This window comes from Thunnus albacares, chromosome 14 (assembly GCF_914725855.1).
Source record: "Thunnus albacares chromosome 14, fThuAlb1.1, whole genome shotgun sequence".
NCBI classification, from domain to species: Eukaryota; Metazoa; Chordata; class Actinopteri; order Scombriformes; family Scombridae; genus Thunnus; species Thunnus albacares.
Window position 1 is genome coordinate 343,066 of NC_058119.1, and position 19,435 is coordinate 362,500.

Here is a 19,435-nt window from a genome sequence, read left to right on the forward strand (position 1 = left end):
GGAGAGATTAGCAAAGAAAAAGTTTACAATCAAGAAGGGTAAGGAATAAAAAAAGACAATAATCACAATCATTGTTTGAAAAATATTTAATGTGTCAAATAGGACAGTATGGAAAATATCAAATGCAAATCTTGTCTTGCTTAAAAAAAAAAAATGCAATGTCATAGCGCTGTAATGGAAAATAAATCTGGCATTTTGCTGAATTGGGAAATCACTGATGGAGGGATTGAAACAGACAAATGTAACAGATTCTAAACAAAATCTGTTACAAACCTATTTATGGTAGGATTATAGAAACTTAAAATATAGATCCAATAAAGGTAATAAATCTGAGGTCATTCTAATTAAACCATTAAATTCTACCAGCTATTTTAACAGCAAGCTGGTCTGCCAGGAAATTCAATTTAAGAAAATCTCTCAAATTAGGTCATTTTTGTCTTCTGTCTTTTAATCTATCTATGCAAAACCATATTTCTCGCATGGGTGTCACTTATACCAACAACTGGCAAATGTCAATGTCACTTGTATCAGTTAATATCGTTTACACACACATAATCCACACCATAATCCAAAATAAGTACAAATTACATAAATTCTAAACCAGACATTTTTTTAAAATATTCTTTTTATCAGCATTTAACAGATAAGTACACAACAAGACAAGGCAAGTTTACTTAGATAGCACCTTATCATACACAGAGGTCATTCAAAGCGCTTTAAAGGCAAAGGAAAATAAAAATAAAAATAGATAAAAGTTTAAAATAAGACATTAAATAATAAAAGTACAGACAAGTTTCATAAAAGTACAGACAAGTTTAAAACAAAGAATTAAATGAAGTACCATAAAAACGGATTAATTAAAAGCGGTGGACATCTTTAGCATAGTTTAAGAAATGGCTACAGTTGGGGCAAATCTTCCAAGGGGAGCTGATTCCACCAGTGGGCAGCATAATGGCTAAAGGCCCACTGGGCCCACTAACTCTGAGAGTGCCAGAGGCCTACTTGGCTTGTTCTCTGGAAACATATCAGCGATATATTTTGGGAGTGACTTAAATTATTATACCATGATACACTTGTCGGCTGGTGAAAGGAATAAGTTTGGTATCAACAAGAAAAAAATACAAGAATAAGAGTGATGTACAGGAGAAAAGAAGGAAAAGGCTTTTCTTGACAAGTAGTTCAAATTGGCAGGGGTCAAAGAGGCTATATTGTTTGGTGAAATTGTTGACAGAGGTTTCTATCTTGTATAGAGGAGCAACTCTGGATGAGGAGAGGTCCAGTTTGGGCTTAGTCATGCAATTTAAGTCTCCACCAATGATCAGGGCATGGTCATCAACATTCATGAGGGAGGAAAAAAATTATTTAAAAAGTTATCATCCCAACTGGGTGCATACACACAGGCTAGAACACAACATCTACTCAGGAGCTGGCCAGTAACAATGAATCTGTGGTTTGTGTCTGCAATAATTCTGTTTAGATTCAAAAGGAATGTTTTTATATATTAAGTTGGGGAGAAATGGTCCACTAGGCGGGATCCCAAAGGTCTGAGAGTGAATGTTATGTGAATGAATGGGGGATATAAGATATATAAGGTGGTACAGACAAGTAACATTATAAGCATGCTTGGAGTGTATTCAACTTGCTACTCTAACATCTTAGCTTTTCCAATAAACCCACATATGGTAAAGAGGGAAAAATAATAGTAATAAACAGTGACCATTTAGGCAAACTAACAAAAGCATTGATTTAAATACTGTCGTTTGAGTGGAGAGAAAGAGAGGTGGTTAAGTGGATAAGGCCAATAAACTCAAACAGGAGAGCCATCTAACAATAACAGCAAACAATTTTCAGTGAGTGTAATAGACCAAACGACCCATATTAATAAAGGGCTATGTACTGTGTTATGAAAAAGACAGAAAGCTATGTTAGCAACACAGTTGTAAAAGATAACATTATAAGGGAAACTTGTGAGATATTTGCACTTTGAACTTGCGCAGCTTTGATATGTTTGTCCATTAAATATCTTAATTAGTTAGCTGTTACTTCACTTGTTTAAGTCAGAGCAAAGCTGCCAACAAACGCCATAAAAGTCATTATGTCTGACAGATATATGGCTTTCAACCAGAAAGTGGGCAATATAGTCTCTCAGCCATTATTACCTGTGGCTCATGGTGATGAGAGCTCATGCATCTTGTGGTGACTTGTTCCAGTCTCGCCTTGTTTTTTTGCTTGAGTGAAGGTAGCCGGTCTGCAAGTCAGATCAATGCAGTGGTCCGGGTTCTTGTTGCCTTTGTATGTCAGGTGACCGGCCCATTCTGAAGAAAGACGGAGTAGTGCTTCTTTGGTCTTGAAATGGTGCAAATGAGCAAACATAACTTGCAGTGGGCCAGATAGATTAGGTGGCCTAAGTGAGTGGTGAGCGTGGTCTAACTCAGGTTTGCGAGGAAAGCTTTCTGCTCCACAAATCTCAACTACGAAGGCTTCCATAAACGCAATGGGATGGTTTCCTTTGGCCTTCTCAGGGATTCTGACAACTTGGATGTTTTGCTGGCCAATCCGATTGGGATTGCAGCCTCTCACTCTGAGCCTTTAGGGTGGAGTAGTTGGATTTGAGTTGAACAACTTTTCCGTCAACCATGGATAGGCCGTCTTCTATATCCTGAATTTTCTGTTAGTAGAGACTGCAGCAGTCAGAGCAGGAACCAAGTTGCACAGTTCACTAAGGATTTCTTTCTTCATTGCTGTGACACACCCAGCACCATCATTAGCATCCTTGTTGTTGCTGCTGCTAGCCTTGGCAAGCGCTGGTGGGCTGTGAATCGTGCGTTTGCTGGCGTTGGCTATGGTAGACAGTTTTGCGCTCATTTTGTTAATGCAGGAGGCCAAAAACAAACAAACAATTTAGTATTCTAGCTGCACGTCTTCAAGTAAAGTAAAATGGATGGCAAATATACTGCACTTATATAGCGCCTTTTCAGTCCTCCAACCACTCAAAGCACTTTGACACTTTAAGCCACATTCACCCATTCATGCACATATTCATACACTGATGGCAGGGGTGCCATGCAAGGTGCCAACCTGCTCACCAGTAGGATCTTGTCATTCACACACACATTAACACACCGATAGCCCAGCCATCAGGAATAATTTAAGGGGTTCAGTATCTTGCCCAAGGACATTTCGACATGTGGACTGGAGGAGCCGGGAATCGAACTGATTAGTGGATGACTCACTCCACTCCTGAGCCACAGCTGTCCTGTGGCTGTAGCATGTTAAAATTATTGAGAAAACAAGAACGAATATGGAGAAGCCAGCCAAGACAGGCGAGATACTGCCTAAATCAAACATTTAACTTAATACAATGTGGGGCGGCTGTGGCTCAGGAGGTAGAGCGGGTTGTCCACTAATCGGAAGGTCGGCGGTTCGATTCCAGTCCACATGCCAATGTGTCCTTGGGCAAGACACTTCAACCCCAAATTGCTCCTGATGGCTGTGCCATCAGTGTATGAATGTGTGTGAATGTTTAGTTTCCTCTGATGGGCAGGTTGGGACCTTCAGCATGTGAATGGGTGCATGTGATTCATAGTGTAAAAGCCCTTTGAGTGGTCAGAAGACTAGAAAGGGGCGCGATACAAGTACAGTTCATTTACCATTTACAATAAATCCACCAATACTTGCACCAACCCATGAACACAACTGGTGACAGTGAGAGCTTAAAAGCAGGAAGTGGTTTGGTGACTCCGCCTTTTATTTATTATGGTAAATAACATAACAAGCAAATATATAAATCAAGAAAGGGCTATATCAATAATAACTTAATAATTCTTGTCTGTCTTGATCAGGGGCATCACTAGGCCTATTTTAGGGGGACTTTAGCCCCCCTTAAATTTTCTTTAGCCCCCCGCAAAATAAATGTACATTATTAGTTTAAATCATCAATAGTTTTTTCTCATTAATTTTTCATTAAAGTCGATTGAAATGTGCCATTGCGTCTCCAAATTCACAATGTACCTAAAGCCCCGGGTGCTAGAATCTGGGAGAGGCTGCTGCCGGTCTAATCTAGTATTTCCATTGGCTGTGCTGCCCACTGTGCTATTCTTGTACCATCTTTGGTAGAGACTGTAACGGTAGTCGGAAACCACTGAAGTCGTGATAAGATGTTGGCTAAAACTTTACCAAGATAACCATAAAATACAGAGTGAAATAGTAAGTAGTTACAGAGTAAAGATACCTAGGTCCAATATGAATTTGTAGCAAATGATGGTCAATGTAGCAAGCTATCAAGTTGTTACTCGTTTGTTACTTGCTTAATGTTTGCTAACTTTAGGTTTACGTGAGGAAAAGACAAGAGGATAGGCAATATAACACTAATATTATACAGTAGAAACCGCTTATATAATCACAGTTACAATGATCAACTGCTTATATGGATCAAAAAGCTCAGGACAGAATCATTCCTATACAAATGCTGTTGAAATAATTCGCATATAGTAATCAATAGTCCACTTACAGAGTTCATTGTGGGTCATTTCATACATGAAAACATGGGGGAAAAAATTAGATTACGGTAACTATTTTTATTTTTTACCTTACTCCCATGATACACATGATATTGGAATTAGCAGCTGTGGCACCATTATCAGGGGTGTGGAGGTGCAGCGTGTGGGTGTCTTTATTTGTAACCGCCGTAAAACAATCAGAAAATAACGTTTTCTTCCTCTCATTCATCGGCTTTCTCTCTCTCGCTCTCTCTCTCATCTTAAAATGAGTCAGGAGGCGTCAGCAGTGAAACAGCTGTACTGTATTTTGAAACAGCTACAGTAAATAGCAAAGCTGGCCTTTTCATTACTTTTTCATTAATGTAATATATATACAAATGTCAATTAGATGGTAATCTGCATGAGAAATAAAGAAAAAGAAAAAAAAAATTGGTTATAATAATCATCCACTTATAGTGAATTATTTGACCCAGACAGTGTGATCACTATAAGCGGTTTCCACTGCACTAACTAGCTGAGGAGCCAGCCAGCCAAAGTATGAACGAGCAAAAGAGATAGAAATAATGTTATTGACAGCTCTTTAGATACTTTGCTTTTATATGCCTCTTAAGTATTTTGAAACAATCATATCATAGGCATAGATTATTGTTTATAATCAGTTAATGTCAGTGAAAAGGTCACATTGTGTTGATCATAACACAATTTTATATCCCTCAATTGCTCAACATGTAGATGGATATACGACATTTCTTCAAAAAGGTGGCAGCTCTGCCAAAGGCCAGTCATGTGAAAAGATTTTGCCAGTTCAGACAAATACAAAATTAAAGTGGTTGATCACTAATGAAGCCTTGAGTTTTTGCAAATCTGAGTTTAATAAAATAACATGTTTCTGAAAACAGGCGAGGAGAGGGAGAGGGGGAAGATTGAGCTGACTGACAGGGCTGAAGGAGCAGGTCTAATGGAGGTTAGTGATCAAGAAGAAAGCAAGTGGGAGTTGTTTAAGCTTTCAGTTAAAATTAATACTGAATTTTATGACATAGGCCTATTACTCATACAAGGCATAAACTAGCCTAAAAGATTTTGAAATTTTTAGTTTTAGAGGTTCACACATCAAACATCAGTCTGTGTATGAATAACATACTTAGAACCTGCAACTTATCTAAGAGGGAGGAGATAGCATTCCTTGACTTCAGTACCTTTGCTTGATCTGTGCCTGTTGTAAGTGGATGGATAGCACTTAAGTCATAATAGATCTGTGCCTATTACAAACTATGAAGAGACAGATCTATTGTGTTGATTTTACACCTATTGCTACTCTAAAAATTTATGACAAACAGACATTTTACTTTATTTACTTTTTACTTTTATATTGCCACTTTATATTTTATTTCACTTGTAAGTTTTACTTATTGCGTGATTGCTGAAATCTGATTTACCAGTCAGCAAATCCCATTATTGTTCTCCAGATATTATTTTTATTCTGTGTTCAGTGTAACGCTTCTCCTCTCACATACTTACAGCTAATAAGATGCTACCAATTCTAACATATTAAGCATATTATTGTGATGACTGCTATTACTTTTCTGCTATCTGTTATAGGTATTGAGTTTTTGGTGGTCTACAGGAGTTCAATTTGCCAACAATTGACAATGAATTTGGGATGCTTTACTAAAACAGACATTGAACAAGTCTGTATGATTTGATGCAATGTCAGCACTACAATTCTGTTGTTATTAATTAAATAAATAAAAAGTGCAGACAGAAGATATCTGACCCTTCCCCCCTGGGTGTGGCTTAGATTAAAAATTCTTGGGTTCAGGTAACACCTGGGCACATGCTAAACATATTCATACATGGCAACACCACCATATGGCAAGTTATATAGCAATGCAATATCTCTTGAATGCATGATTCAATTGCAACCAAATTTGACTGATATATTCACACATAAACATCAGTTCTACACAATTTGATGGCCTTACACATGTAAGTGGTGCTACAGTACAAATACCACTTAAATGACTGTGATCAAAGTTAATTCAATAAAAATGAAACATCTTTGATTGGCAGCAAACACACATTTTCTTCAGGAAATGTACATTCTAGTTATCTGTATCTATTATTATATTTATCTATTATTATTATTATTATTATTATTATTATTATTATTATTATTATTATTATTACTACTACTATATGTGTTATCTTCTCCAGTCCATGTACTTGTTATTTATGAGTGTGTGTTTCTCACCCGTATCCAGCCAGGAAGCCCAGGCTTGGTGGACTGACTTTGTCATTGAATATGACCATGGGTAGAACCCCACATGATTCCTTACAGCCTGCAATGGCAATGTCCCACCACTCCTGGTTCCCACTGACATTCAGTGACCTGTCACTCATCAGGGACAGGGTTATATTCAGGTAACCATCTTCATTACCTACAAGACAACAAATCAGCTGTGTTAAAGTAGACACTTTGAAGTGTGAATTATAAATATAAAAGAGATATAGAGAATAGATATCCAGTCTGAGACTATGTTGCTATAATGGTAATTAGTCTATTGGTAATTCTACTTCCATTAGTGTTAATCATTCTGCAAACATTCCAAATAGGCACTTTGCCAACATTGTAGTATTTTTATGAGACAGAATATGGTCTGCGACACCAAGTTAGTCAAATTAATCCAGTAAGAGGAGACCGAAATATTCAAGGACCGGACACCTTTTGTCGGTGATATAATAGCATTTACCAGTGACCTTCCTTATGCTCATTTTGCTGTTACTTCTGACTATCTAGTCTGATCCTGGGAATGGATCTATTTTCTTAAAAAAAAAAAGATGAACTTTACTTCATTTAACAATAACTCAGTGAACTCTGACCTTTATATAGTTGACTGACTGGTTTGGCCTCTGCTCCATTGGGGGCACGGATGTAGTTAGGAAACATATTGGAAACATGCCTGAGAAAAGAGACAATTTATAGTTGTAAGTTACAGCTACCTATAATAAATAAAACACAAAACACTTGTATTCACAGAACCATCCTTCCAGAGAGTGAACGTACACAGGTGTAGTGCGATTGCCAACCAGTAGTGAGGCCAGATCTGCTCTGACTGGGTTCCCAGGTTCCAGGTCAATAGAGTGTTTGTCAGAAGTGTATTCCACAGTCCCCCCTTTACCCAGGTCCCTGTCAGAGACAGAAATTTTCAGAGAGAAGGAGAGACAGATTTAATCAGCTTTTAGAGATGAAAACATTCAGTGACACATCACAGATACCCAGTAATAACACTGAAATAGCAGGAAAATCTTAATTACAGAGAGCAAAACAAATATCTTGAAAAAGCAAAGGCTATCGGAATTAAAAGCTATCCATATAGTGTCTTACATTATCTCACTGGACACTTGTTCTTTCACTTATACTCACTATGTATCATATGTCCAATAGCATGTATAAGCTACAGCTGTCACATCTTGCCTGGACTTAAGGTGTTTTTTTGGTGTTATGTTGTGTTCTGTATGGTCTTCTGGTTTTGCACGTTTGTTTAGTCCCTCGGTTCATCACTGCATCATTGGTTTGTTGGGTTGTGTGCTTGGGTTTGTGTTTGGTTTTGGATGGGTTAGTGTAGATGGCATTCAGTTTGTTTTCTGGGTTTTTGTTCTGTTTCATTTGTGTGTTCATGTACTCCTCCACACCTGCCCTGCATTTGGACTCGTTAGCCCTGCCCTGCTGTCTTCCCCACACCTGCCCTGTGTTAGCCTCGTCAGCCCTGCCCCGCTCCCTGTGTGTCCTCAGCCAATCAGCTCCCTGTATGTTCATTCCCCTCTCGAGTTCTCCACCCATCTCCCCACCTGCACCTCATCTCCTTGTTAGTTCAGTTTCTTTAAGTTCTGGTTTTCTGTTCAGTCTTTGTTGGATCGTTTTTGTGTTGTTCCTTCTGTGAGTTCTGTTCAGCCCTGTTTACCTGTCCGTTACCGTCCACAATTAAAGAGTTTTTTTCGTCATATCTGCATTCCGGTCTCTGCGTTTGGGTCCACTCCTGCATCTCCTGATTCCTGACAACAGCCTTTTAAGCCAGCCATTTTAAGGCCAGTATTTATGTTTAATGGGCAAACGACTTTTGGTGTAAAGAAGCCATATCTTTGTCTAAATTAAAATGGTTCATCTTCTACATGGTGGTCCTTTGAGGACATCTCAGACTCCTTGCAGCATGTGAGGCCCAGTATTACCTTGACATACTTTGCTCAACTTCAGTCAGACTTTGTCAGGCTCAGCTGACATTTTTCAGTTTTAACTGAACCACAGCTGTCCAGTTATACTCCATCCAGCTGTACATACTTACTAAGCTTCAGCTATTGTTCGCTTCAGCTGTATGTGTTCAGCTATCTTTGTCAGCTTATGCTGTGCTTTGTCAGATTCAGTTATACTTAATCAGCCTATATAAGTAAAACCTGTACTTTCTAAATTATAGCAGTATTTTGTCAAGCTCAGCTGAGACTGTCAGAGTCATTGGTACCTTGTCTGCCTCAAATGTACTTTTTCAGTATCAGCAGTGGTTTGACAGCCTCAGCTGTGGCCTGGCAGCTTCAGTTATACTTTGTTAGAGTTTGTACTTTTTCAGCATCAAATGCACTTTCATAGCCTCAGCAGTACTTTGTCAACCTCAACTGTACTTTGGCAGTATCCAGCATCAGCTGTACTTTGTCCGTTTCAGTTATACTTTGTCAGCCTCAGCTGTGCTTTGTAAGCCTCAGTTATACTTTCTCAATATCACCAATTGTTTCTTAACCTCAGCTGTATTTGTCAGCCACAATTATATTCTGTCTGTCTCAGCAATGTTTTGTCAACCTTGGGTGTACTTTGCCTACCTCAGGTGTACTTTATCAGTTTTAGTTATATTTTGTCAACCTTAGCTGTATATTGCCAATTTCAGTTATACTTTGTAAATCTCAGCTGTACTTTGTCATTCTCAGCTGTTTATCAATCAAATTTTATTTATATAGTGCCAAATCACAACAGAAGTCATCTCAAGGCACTTTTCACATAGAGCAGGTCAAGACCGTACTCTTTAATTTACAGAGACCCAACAATTCCCCCATGAGCAAGCACCTGGCGATAGCAGTACGGAAAAACTCTCCTTTAACGGGTAGAAACCTCAATCAGTCCCAGTGGTGGTTTGTTAGTCTCAGTGTTGCACCCTCAAAACGGACTAGGGCTACTTTCCATTTTCTTGTGACAACTTTTATTTTATTTTATTTCCTCTAATGACAAAATATGACACCATTATAGCCATGTGATGCCTAATATGTTAGCAGAAATGTTAATAGAATAAAAGAATATATAAACATCTATAATTCCACTGCAAACATAGATTCAAGACAACCTTTTGCCAGTTGTACCTTTTTCTTCTATGGCGCAACACCAGCTGTACTTTGTCAGTTTCAGCTCTGCTTTGTCAGCTTCAGTTATACTTTGTCAGTCTCAGCTGTACCTTGTCAGCCTTAGCAGTGGTTTTTCAGCTTCAGTTATACTTTGTCAGTATCTGCAGAGATTTGTCAGCTGTTGCTGTACTTTGTCAGTTTCAGTCAACATTGCCAGCCTCAGCTGTACTTTGCCACTTTCAGTTATACATTGTTAGCCTCCTCCTGTACTTTGTTAGCAGCAGTTATACTTTGTCAGCCTAAGCTGTACATTTTCAGCTTTAGTTATACTTAGTAAGCCTAAACTGTGCCTAACCTTTGTCAGCCTCAGTAGTGGTTTATCAGCCCCAGTTGTACTTTGTCAGCTTCAGCAGTGGTTTGCCAACCTCAGTTGTTGTTATAATCCTATGTTTTCCTAACCTGCTGCCACTCTCCCAGTGGCTCTCTCCCTCTTTCCTACTGTGTCTGTGTGTGTGTTTTTGTGAGAGTGAGAGAGAGAGTGGAGACAGGTGTGCTGGAGTCAGAGCAGAGCCACACCAGTTGTAACTGATCACCCTTATCAAGCTCTCTATGCATACCCAGCTCTGCCACTACCACCCTGCCAGATTATAGCCTCTGCCTCTGTTACTATGATTCAAGCCACTTCATCTGCATTTATCCAGTTTTCTTGTTTTTGCCTGTTTTCCTGTGCCTAACCCTGCTTCCTGTCTCTCGCAGTTTTGTCTGCTCTGTCTCCGGCCCCTGTCTCCAGTCACTTGTCTCATCTCGTCAGCCCTGCTTCCTGCCCTGGATTCCTGCTCTTCCCAAGCCCAAGCCTCATGTTCCCAGCCTCCAGCCCAAGCCTCAGCCCCAGGTCCCCAGCTTCCAGCCCAATCCTCAGCCTCAGGTTCCCAGCCTTCAGCCCAAGACTTCGCTCCAGTTTCCCAGCTAACTGCCCAAGCCCCAGCCCCAGTTACCAGCCTTTACAAAAAATACCTTGTTTCTATCAAGTCTCCTCACCGTTGAGTGTCTGCACTTGGGTTCACCTGCTCTGTCCCACATAGCAGTTGTACTGTGCCAGCTTCAGTATACTTTTGACTGTATTGTGATTCGGCTGCGTTTGTTCCTGACATAGTATTGGTGTCAGCTGGCTTTCTAATTCCTTGTATAATTGGAAAAAAAAGACAAGGACTCATCTGTCACAGAGCTAGAACTGCAGGTTGCATGCTTTGCATGCATCATGCAAAATTCCTGTGAAGAGGTGTAGTGGTTTAAAAAAGTTTGTGAACCACTGCTATACAGCCTCAGCTATCATTTGCCACAGTCAGCTGTTCTTTGTCAGCTTCAGCTTATGCCTTTGTTAGCTGAAAATTACCCGGTTAGTTTGGTGATAACTATGCACTATCTCTATAGTACGGTGCCATTTAGTAACAAGGAGACAAAAGGTTTTACCTTTGAAAGTTCCAGGCCAGACGTAGTGTTAAGTCACCATGGCTTCCAAGCAGTTCTTTAATGACTTCTTGTCTGCTGGGGGGGCTTATCCGCCACACTGATCCTGAACTGCCCTCAATCTTGGCCGTCACAATGTCGTCATAACTGTAGAGAGTGATGAACTGCATGGCTACCTAGATGTGCATACACACAAAAGGGTCCATGAAAAATAGATACAAAGAGAGGCATCAACTCACACACACACACTACTGACCAGGATTTTAAAAGTGGAATCCCCAGTAGAAATTATACTCTTGCATATAAGTTACTCCACAAATTGCTTGAACTGAGAGAGAAAAATGCTGAGCGTCTGGAAAGGCAATTGTCAATTTTTTGTCCTTCCTCTTTAAGAAGCTGTTCAAAGAAAATATTGGATTGAATTTTCAAATCCAAGCAGAAATAAGCTAATTTTGAGTGGAAAAAGTGTTTTTTTTTACACACAAAATGTGTATTGTTTGAAAAATAACCTGTATTAACATCATATGCCACCACAGACTTATTTGATTATTTGTATAGTGTAAAAAAAATTATTTAGTGTGTAGTTTCCCTTCAAGAATGACACACTGAGCTTGCCAAAACTATAAAGAACCAGCCCAATAATTGCTTACACCAATCAGCCAGCAGGCCAGTTAGTAGCAGTACATACAGACAGGCACATAAACCAAACTGAAAACAGCACGCACCGCATTGTCTCCAAACTTTTTGGTGAGTTCATCATATCCAGCCTCTGTGAAGGGCTTGATGGACTGCTGCTGCACACTCATGGTGAAGAGGGGCTGGACACACACATAGAAAGAAAAAATACATTCTCATCTTCATACAAATCTGGGATACAGATGTATACAGTACAGATACAGTATGATAATGCATAATATAGAGATGTATAATGCCTAGAGATTTCCCTCCTTCCTGGCAAATGTACTTGAACCTCAAAACATACCACAGAATTGAGTCTCCAACATAACTTAAAACACCCATATCCTTCAAACCCCACAACCCCAATTTGTAACACTGGCTTTCTGTAGTCTCCAATCCCAAAATTAGATAACAATGATTTTAATCTCTAATTGAAAGTCTTACTTGATCTTATATCACTGTGATGCTCAGCAAGCAAAATTATGTATTCAGAAGCCATATCTAAAATAATCCCTGTATAATGACAGCATATACTGTATATTAATTATTATCAACAATCTGCAGATGCGAAATAATCATTAAAATAACTTAATGTTTAGGCTAAGCTGCAGTTTTAAAGTGGTCATAACTCTTATAAGTTGTATTTTTTCTATTTTAAGTGACAGTAGAACAGACTGCTGTATGAAATATTGATCACCTCGTATCCTCCCAGCTTGACAGTCACTGTGACATCAATGGGGTGGTTGACCACACCCACCACTGATCTGACCAATGAAATGAAGAGAAGGGGAAACCATATGATGCAGATCAAGAAGAAGATGATGAGTCCACCCATGCCGTATTTCACTATCTTCTTCTTCTTCTGCCCTTTAGGCTGCGGGTATTTCTGAGGGCAGAAAATATAATTTTTAGATATGCAACTTCAGCAAAAATACAATGTTCAGTATTTTAAAAAAATGTAATGCTTAGCATAATTGGGTAACTGGTAGGCAAGAAACATTTTGACACAAGCAGCGCATCAGTACGATCAGGAAGTAGCAGGAGATGTAGGCACGCAGGCAGTATGAACTGAAGAATAGTCTTTATTTAGCCTCAGGAGCAAAGCAAAACTGAACTGGACAGAATAAAACTTGAACAACACAGAATAAAGGATCCAACAAGACTGAACTGAAACACAGGACTGAAATACCAACAGAACTAACAAGGAGATGATGTGCAGGCGGGGAGATGGGCGGAGAAACTCAAGTAAGGGGAATGAGGAGTGATATTTCACATTAGAAATATCACTAACAATGCATATTATCATTTGGAAAACATTGCCAGAGTGAGACTGTTCCCCTCTCAAGCCAATACAGAGACACTACTGCACACTTTTATTACCTGCAGGATTGACAATTGTAATGCTCTGCTTTCTGGTCTCCCTAAGAAGAATATATTACAACTACAATTGCTTCAGAACTCAGCTCCATGTGTATTGACAAAGACCAGAAAGAGAGCACACATTACACCAATTTTTAAGTCTCTGCACTGGCTACCTGTCTGCTTCAGAATTGATTTCAAGATCCTTTTATTGGTTCATAAAGCTCTGAATGGTCTTAGTCCTACCTATTTATCAGATTTGCTTTTATCCTATGAACCCTCTAGAACCCTCAGGTCTTCTGGTAGTGGCCTTTTAATTATCCTTAAAGTCAGAGCAAAAACTCACAGTGAGGCATCCTTTTATTATTATGGTCCACGTCACTTCTCTATATGGAGAATGTTGATAATTTTAAAAGCAAACTTAAGACCTACCTTTTTAGTCTGGATTTTAATTGAACTTTATTTATTTTATTTATTCATCTTTTATTCATATGTTTTAGTCTGTTTTTACTACTTATAAGTATATCCTTTTATTCTATTTCTATTTTTTTTATGATTGTTCTCCTTTTTATAACCTACTTTTTCTCTCTGATTTTACTTACCTCAACACATCCTCTCTCGTTTAGTATTTTATTATTTTTATCATTATTATTTTATCTTTATCTTTGATTTCCTTTCAGTACCCTACCTTACATTTCTGGTTTTACTCACTTTAATACATCTCTTCCTTTTTTCTGTCTTTCTTTCAGTTTTGTATTGTTATTTTATTTGGCTATTCTGAAATTTTTATCCTACTTCTGGTGTTTCCTCATTGCAAATTCATGAGAGTTATGATAGCATTTCCTCAGATCCTGTTTTTATGGAGTCCTTTATTTACATAATCATTTATTGTTTGTGTGTGGATGGGTGGGGGGGTTGTACTGTTTTAATGTGTAAAGCACTTTGTGTTACACTGTTTTTGTATGAAAAGTGCTATATAAATAAAGTCTGATTGAAATACACAGGTACACTATGACCTGCAAACTCTTTTATCTACAATTTCATGATGATGCAGTTCTTCAAACATGGCACACAGAGGTTGTAAATGCAAATTACTCAAATCTATGGAAACAAATGTTAAACTCTTCAGTCACATTTCACCACTAGTGTGAAAGCATACTTCAATGTCCTGTACAAAGGCCTTCTCCTACTCAGTCCAGTGTAACAAACAAGGAAAAAGTCTAAGGGCATTTATTGGACTGGTGGATACTGGCAACTAAGGAACACAGAGCCAGACTGTGAAAGGACAGTTACACTGAAACAAAACAGTAACCATGATTTGAAGCTGAAGCCAATGCTTCCCCTCAAAGTCCCTCAAAGTGCAATGCCACTGATGGCTGCTAGACGCTAACTCCAAAAAATCCCTGGCTCTAAAAGTGTCAACTTCTCTCTAGAGGTACTAAGTCAATGATTTTTTTCAACGAGTCATTATGGTCTCAATTGCTAAATTTTGGCTTTCTAATTATTGCTCTGTTAATAAGATTTGAAGACATACTGTAGGCTTTGACGTCTGCTGTCTGGGCATTGATTGACAGCTATGATTAACAGTTAGCTCACTTGCTGCTCCCCCCAGCTCTGGGACTCGTACTGAGTTGGACTATTGTCACAATATTTTGGTAAGTTTAATGTTGATTACGATGCCTGCCCTGTTGGCACAGTTTAGCTCAAGTAGCTCATAGGCTCCTCTCCTGTGGAACCATCTCCCAGTTTGAGTCCAGGAGGCAGAAACCCTCTCTACATCCAAGAGAGAGAAAGAAAGCTTAAAACTTTCCTTTTTGACAAAGCTTATAGTTAGGGCTGGCTTAGGCTTGCCTTGGACCAGCCTAGTTGTGCAGCTATAGGCCTAGAGTGCCAGGGGACTTCCCATGATGCACTGAACTCCTCTCTCCTCCTCTCCCTCTCCATCTGTATTACTTCTTACTTCCTTGCCTGTTGTGGAGTGCAACAGGAGCAAGATTTAGCGGTTATTGTGGTGAATGCATGAGCCCCAGGGTTTCCGACAATGATGCAGCTGCTGTCAGGGAATCCATGGCATCCACTTGCTAAACGCTTCTTAAAAGGAGTCAGAAGACAGAGGCCTGTTACTGTCTTTAAAAGCAGCACTTCTCTTAGCCCTGACCTCAGCATAAAGAAAGAGTAAGTGATTTTTGTGCACTCTCAGTCTCTCCATCTTGTCTCATTATCAGAAATGAGAGTTCCACCATTCTGTGGCCGAATCCTGCATTTATGCCCAAAGTCACAACCATCTCCTTTAGATTCAGAGTTATTTCCTAGGAAGGATTTTTCACTCCTCCTCGCAGAAATGAGATGGAAGAAATGTCACATCGCCTCTGTCCGGTGCACACGTCTCAATATGTGGCACACACTACAGGCTCCAGACAGACTCAACAGCTGCTTGTGTGTTACAAAGAGCATTCCCGAGGGAAACCTCTGACACAACAGCATTTGACTCATTGATTGTGAGGCTGTCACGCAGGCATATGTTTCAGCAGGGGTGGTACCTCTGTCTGGTATTCATGCCCACCCTGCGAGAGCTTTATCCTCCTCCACAGCTGTCCTTGGAGAAATGGCAGTGGAGGACCTCTGTATAGCAGGATTGTGGGCTTCACCTTGCTGCTTTATTAATTTTTATCTGTGTGATATGTCTGAGTTTTCCCATAACTCATTCAGTATTGAATGTGTTTGATGACCAGCGACACACTGTCAGCTCTGGGCATGTCATGCGCACACAATCATCACTGTAGAGAGCTTGGTATGTGCATTGTGAGCTGTCACATGATTAAGCTCTCTTCTAACTTATTTGTGCAAGGCTTTGGGATTGCCACAATGTGTAATGATCGTCGCTGCCTGCATATAGAACCAACAGATCCACAGAGGATGCCCTGTCCACTGTCCTCCACTCCACTTTTGCACACCTTGAAAATAACAACACCTACATCAGAATGCTATTTGTTGATTTCAGCTCAGCATTTAATACAATCTCCCCCATGAAACTGATTGGAAACATACGTTTGCTGTATGTGTGCTTTTTTGCTGTGCACTCTCACTTACCATGTGATATCTGCCTGTACCTCGTGGCATTGTGATTCAGCAAGTTTAGTTCTACCCTGCCATGTGAGTGGAGTGTAATGCTTTTGTCCTGACCATTCAAACAGGGCTTGGAGCAGGAGAGGGCCATGGCGCAGCTTATGGTATTTTAGCTTTATTGTTTACTGTGTGGTTATGGTGCTTGTGAACTTGTGTGTTAAGTGCTTATGGATTCTGGTGGTCCAACAGGGCATTGATCACATCCAACTTCACCCTTATCCCAATCTTAGCTCTTATTGAAGCCTTTATGTAATAGAATGTTGGTTACGTTTCATAACCATAGATTCCATGAGTATAGGCTTAGCCCTCTAAGCTGTGGGCCCCACCGGCTCCACCTACATCAGCTGAAGAAAAAGCTGGCTTATGTGGGAGCAGAGCTCAGGTCAGTGCAGACCTGAGAGGGGCCCGTGCTGGGCAGAGGGCGCAAAAGAAAATGTTCACGACTGCGCATGCACATAGCAACCACTGTTAGAGGGCTACACCTGTAGTCATAAAATCTGGGGTTACGATACATAACTGTTTTTAATCATAAAAGACTGTTTTTCACATATTATTGTTGCAGCTGATTGTGAGGAGTTACTGCTTGTCCCTCTAAATTGTTTTTTACATTTTTTCCCCAAGTGCCATCATCCCACAAGAAGTCATTTGGTCTGCTGTCACATGACTGTACTTATACACTTCATACCTTCTCTGTCTCACGGCTGCATTTGATGATGAAAATGTTGGCATAAATGTCCTCCACACACATCCAGTTAGACAGAGACAGAGTGGTGTCAGTCCAAACCCAGTCCATCACTGCTCTCAGTTCCACCAGGAAAGGCACCAGACGAAACCTACACACACACACACACACACACACACATATACATGTATACACATATGCACTATATCTATCATAGTGTCAATATACTGTATGCTAATTCCTTACCCATTCAACTCTCACAGTGATGATATATGAAGGTATTATTGGAGCAAAACAACTGAGCACCTGTGACAGTGGAATTTGTAGTTGTAGAAAACATATATGTGTATCAGTAAATTTGAAGTCAAAGAGAAAAATGCTTTAGGAATTGCAAACCTGTAGATTTTTTTTCTCTCCCACAAAGACAATACAACAGTTACACCTTTTCAAATTCTTCATTGCAGGTGCAAAAATCCTTTTCTACGAATTAAGAATCTCACATGCTCACATTTTTGCTACAGTTGCTGCAGTGAATATGGTTCAAACATATTCACACACCCGTATTAAATAATCTGAAGTCATGGACAAAATTTGCACATCCACAAGTCAATATGTGAATTCATGCAATGAGAGTTGCACACCTGTAGAATATTTTCTCACAAATATATTTTTTTCTTGGATATTTTTCTTCAACAAACACAAGTCAATAACTACAACTGCTTGAATCTGCTGCTACGAGTCTCAAATGCTGTTTTTCGCTTTGCACCTCATACCTCAGTGAAATGTGGAGCAAACAGATGAGGATGAAGCTATAGCAGCTCTACAGGACTGTTTTGAGTACACAGACTGGCCCATGCTGCCACCCAGGAGAACCACATCAATCTTGAGGAATATACATCAACAGTGACATCATACATCAGCAAATGTGTTGATGATGTGGTGATCACAAAGACAATAAAATCATTCCCCAACTAGAGAGCCTGGATGAATGGAGAGGGCTCTATCCAGAGCCAAAAAAGCTGCCTTTTGGTCGGGTGATAAGGAAACATACAACATCCCGAGAGCAAGACTGAAAGCTGGCATCAAAGGGGCAAAACGGAGACATCAGCAGTGACTGGAGAGAGACCTCAACACCAACAACACCAAAGTTATGTGGCAGGCGATCCAGAACATCAAAGGCTACAAAAGCAGGAGCGCCCCCATAATGTGTGAGGCCACGTTGCCAGATGAGCTCAACTCATTCTATGCTCGCTTCAATATCCTCAACAAAGAGTCAGCTGTAATTTCTACTCCGCCTCCAGAGGACCTGCCACTGTCAGTATCCACAGCGGTTGTGAGAAAAATCCTGCTGAGAGTGAATATGAATAATGCTGCTGGGCCTGATAACATCCCTGACCATGTTATTACTGACATTTTTAACATATCACTGTCACAGGAGTGTTCCCACCTGCTTCAAGAAAGCCACTATCATCCCTGTACTGAAAAAGTCTATGTCTAGTCTAAACGACTACTGCCATGTGACATTCACTCCCATTCTGATGAAGTGCTTTGAAAAACTGGTTCTCAAGCACATCAAAGACAACATCCCAGACAGCCTGGGCCCTATACAGTTTGCATACAGAACCAACAGATCTACAAAGGATGCCATCTCCACTGTCCTCCACTTAGTTTTCGCACACCTTGAAAATAACACCTACATCAGAATGCTGTTTATTGATTTCAGCTCAGCATTTAATACAATCTCCCCCATGAAACTGATTGGAAAACTTAGCACTCTGGGTTTGAGTACCACACTCTGGAACTGGATATTGGACTTCCTCACAAAAAGACCCAAGACAGTTCGGATTGGTGGTCACACATCCTCCACTCTAGTGCTCAACGCTGGAGCCCCCTAAGGTTGTGTGCTCAGCCCCCTCCTATTCACGCTGTACACCCATGACTGCAACCCCCGACATGGAGAGAACTCTGTTGTGAAGTTTGCGAGAGTTCATATCATTATCAGTACCCATCTACTGAGCCTCTGAGTGATATCGGTGAGGAGCCTGCATAGAGCCCAAAGGATGCTAAAAGACAATACCCATCTCAACCACAGCCTGTCCACCCTGCTGGCAAGAGATACAGAAGTATCTACAGAGCAGCTTCTTTCCTCAGGCTGTGAGACTCCTCAATTCAACCTCTGCACTACAACATAAAAAATAGTTTTATTTTTATGACTTATTATTTATTAATTTCTGTTTTAGCATCA

At 40.0% G+C, this 19,435-nt stretch overlaps 1 protein-coding gene and 1 long non-coding RNA gene across 3 annotated transcripts in view; one reads left to right on the forward strand and one right to left on the reverse strand.

Annotated features, from left to right (window-relative positions):
* The window catches only part of piezo1 (piezo-type mechanosensitive ion channel component 1), a 171,888-nt gene that overhangs the window by 1,413 nt on the left and 151,040 nt on the right, over positions 1–19,435 (reverse strand). For both annotated transcript variants that reach the window (XM_044372289.1, XM_044372287.1), the window contains exons 46-52: positions 17,194–17,341; positions 12,721–12,909; positions 12,071–12,163; positions 11,349–11,521; positions 7,564–7,686; positions 7,380–7,459; positions 6,751–6,937 (exon numbers count right to left, since the gene is read on the reverse strand). In XM_044372289.1, the coding sequence (XP_044228224.1) occupies positions 6,751–6,937; positions 7,380–7,459; positions 7,564–7,686; positions 11,349–11,521; positions 12,071–12,163; positions 12,721–12,909; positions 17,194–17,341 (993 nt within the window). The remainder of the gene's footprint in view (positions 1–6,750; positions 6,938–7,379; positions 7,460–7,563; positions 7,687–11,348; positions 11,522–12,070; positions 12,164–12,720; positions 12,910–17,193; positions 17,342–19,435) is intronic.
* Positions 5–15,443, forward strand: LOC122996702. Its single transcript, XR_006407070.1, has 3 exons — positions 5–2,203; positions 3,724–3,726; positions 15,433–15,443. It is a non-coding gene; the product is annotated as an uncharacterized LOC122996702 (long non-coding RNA).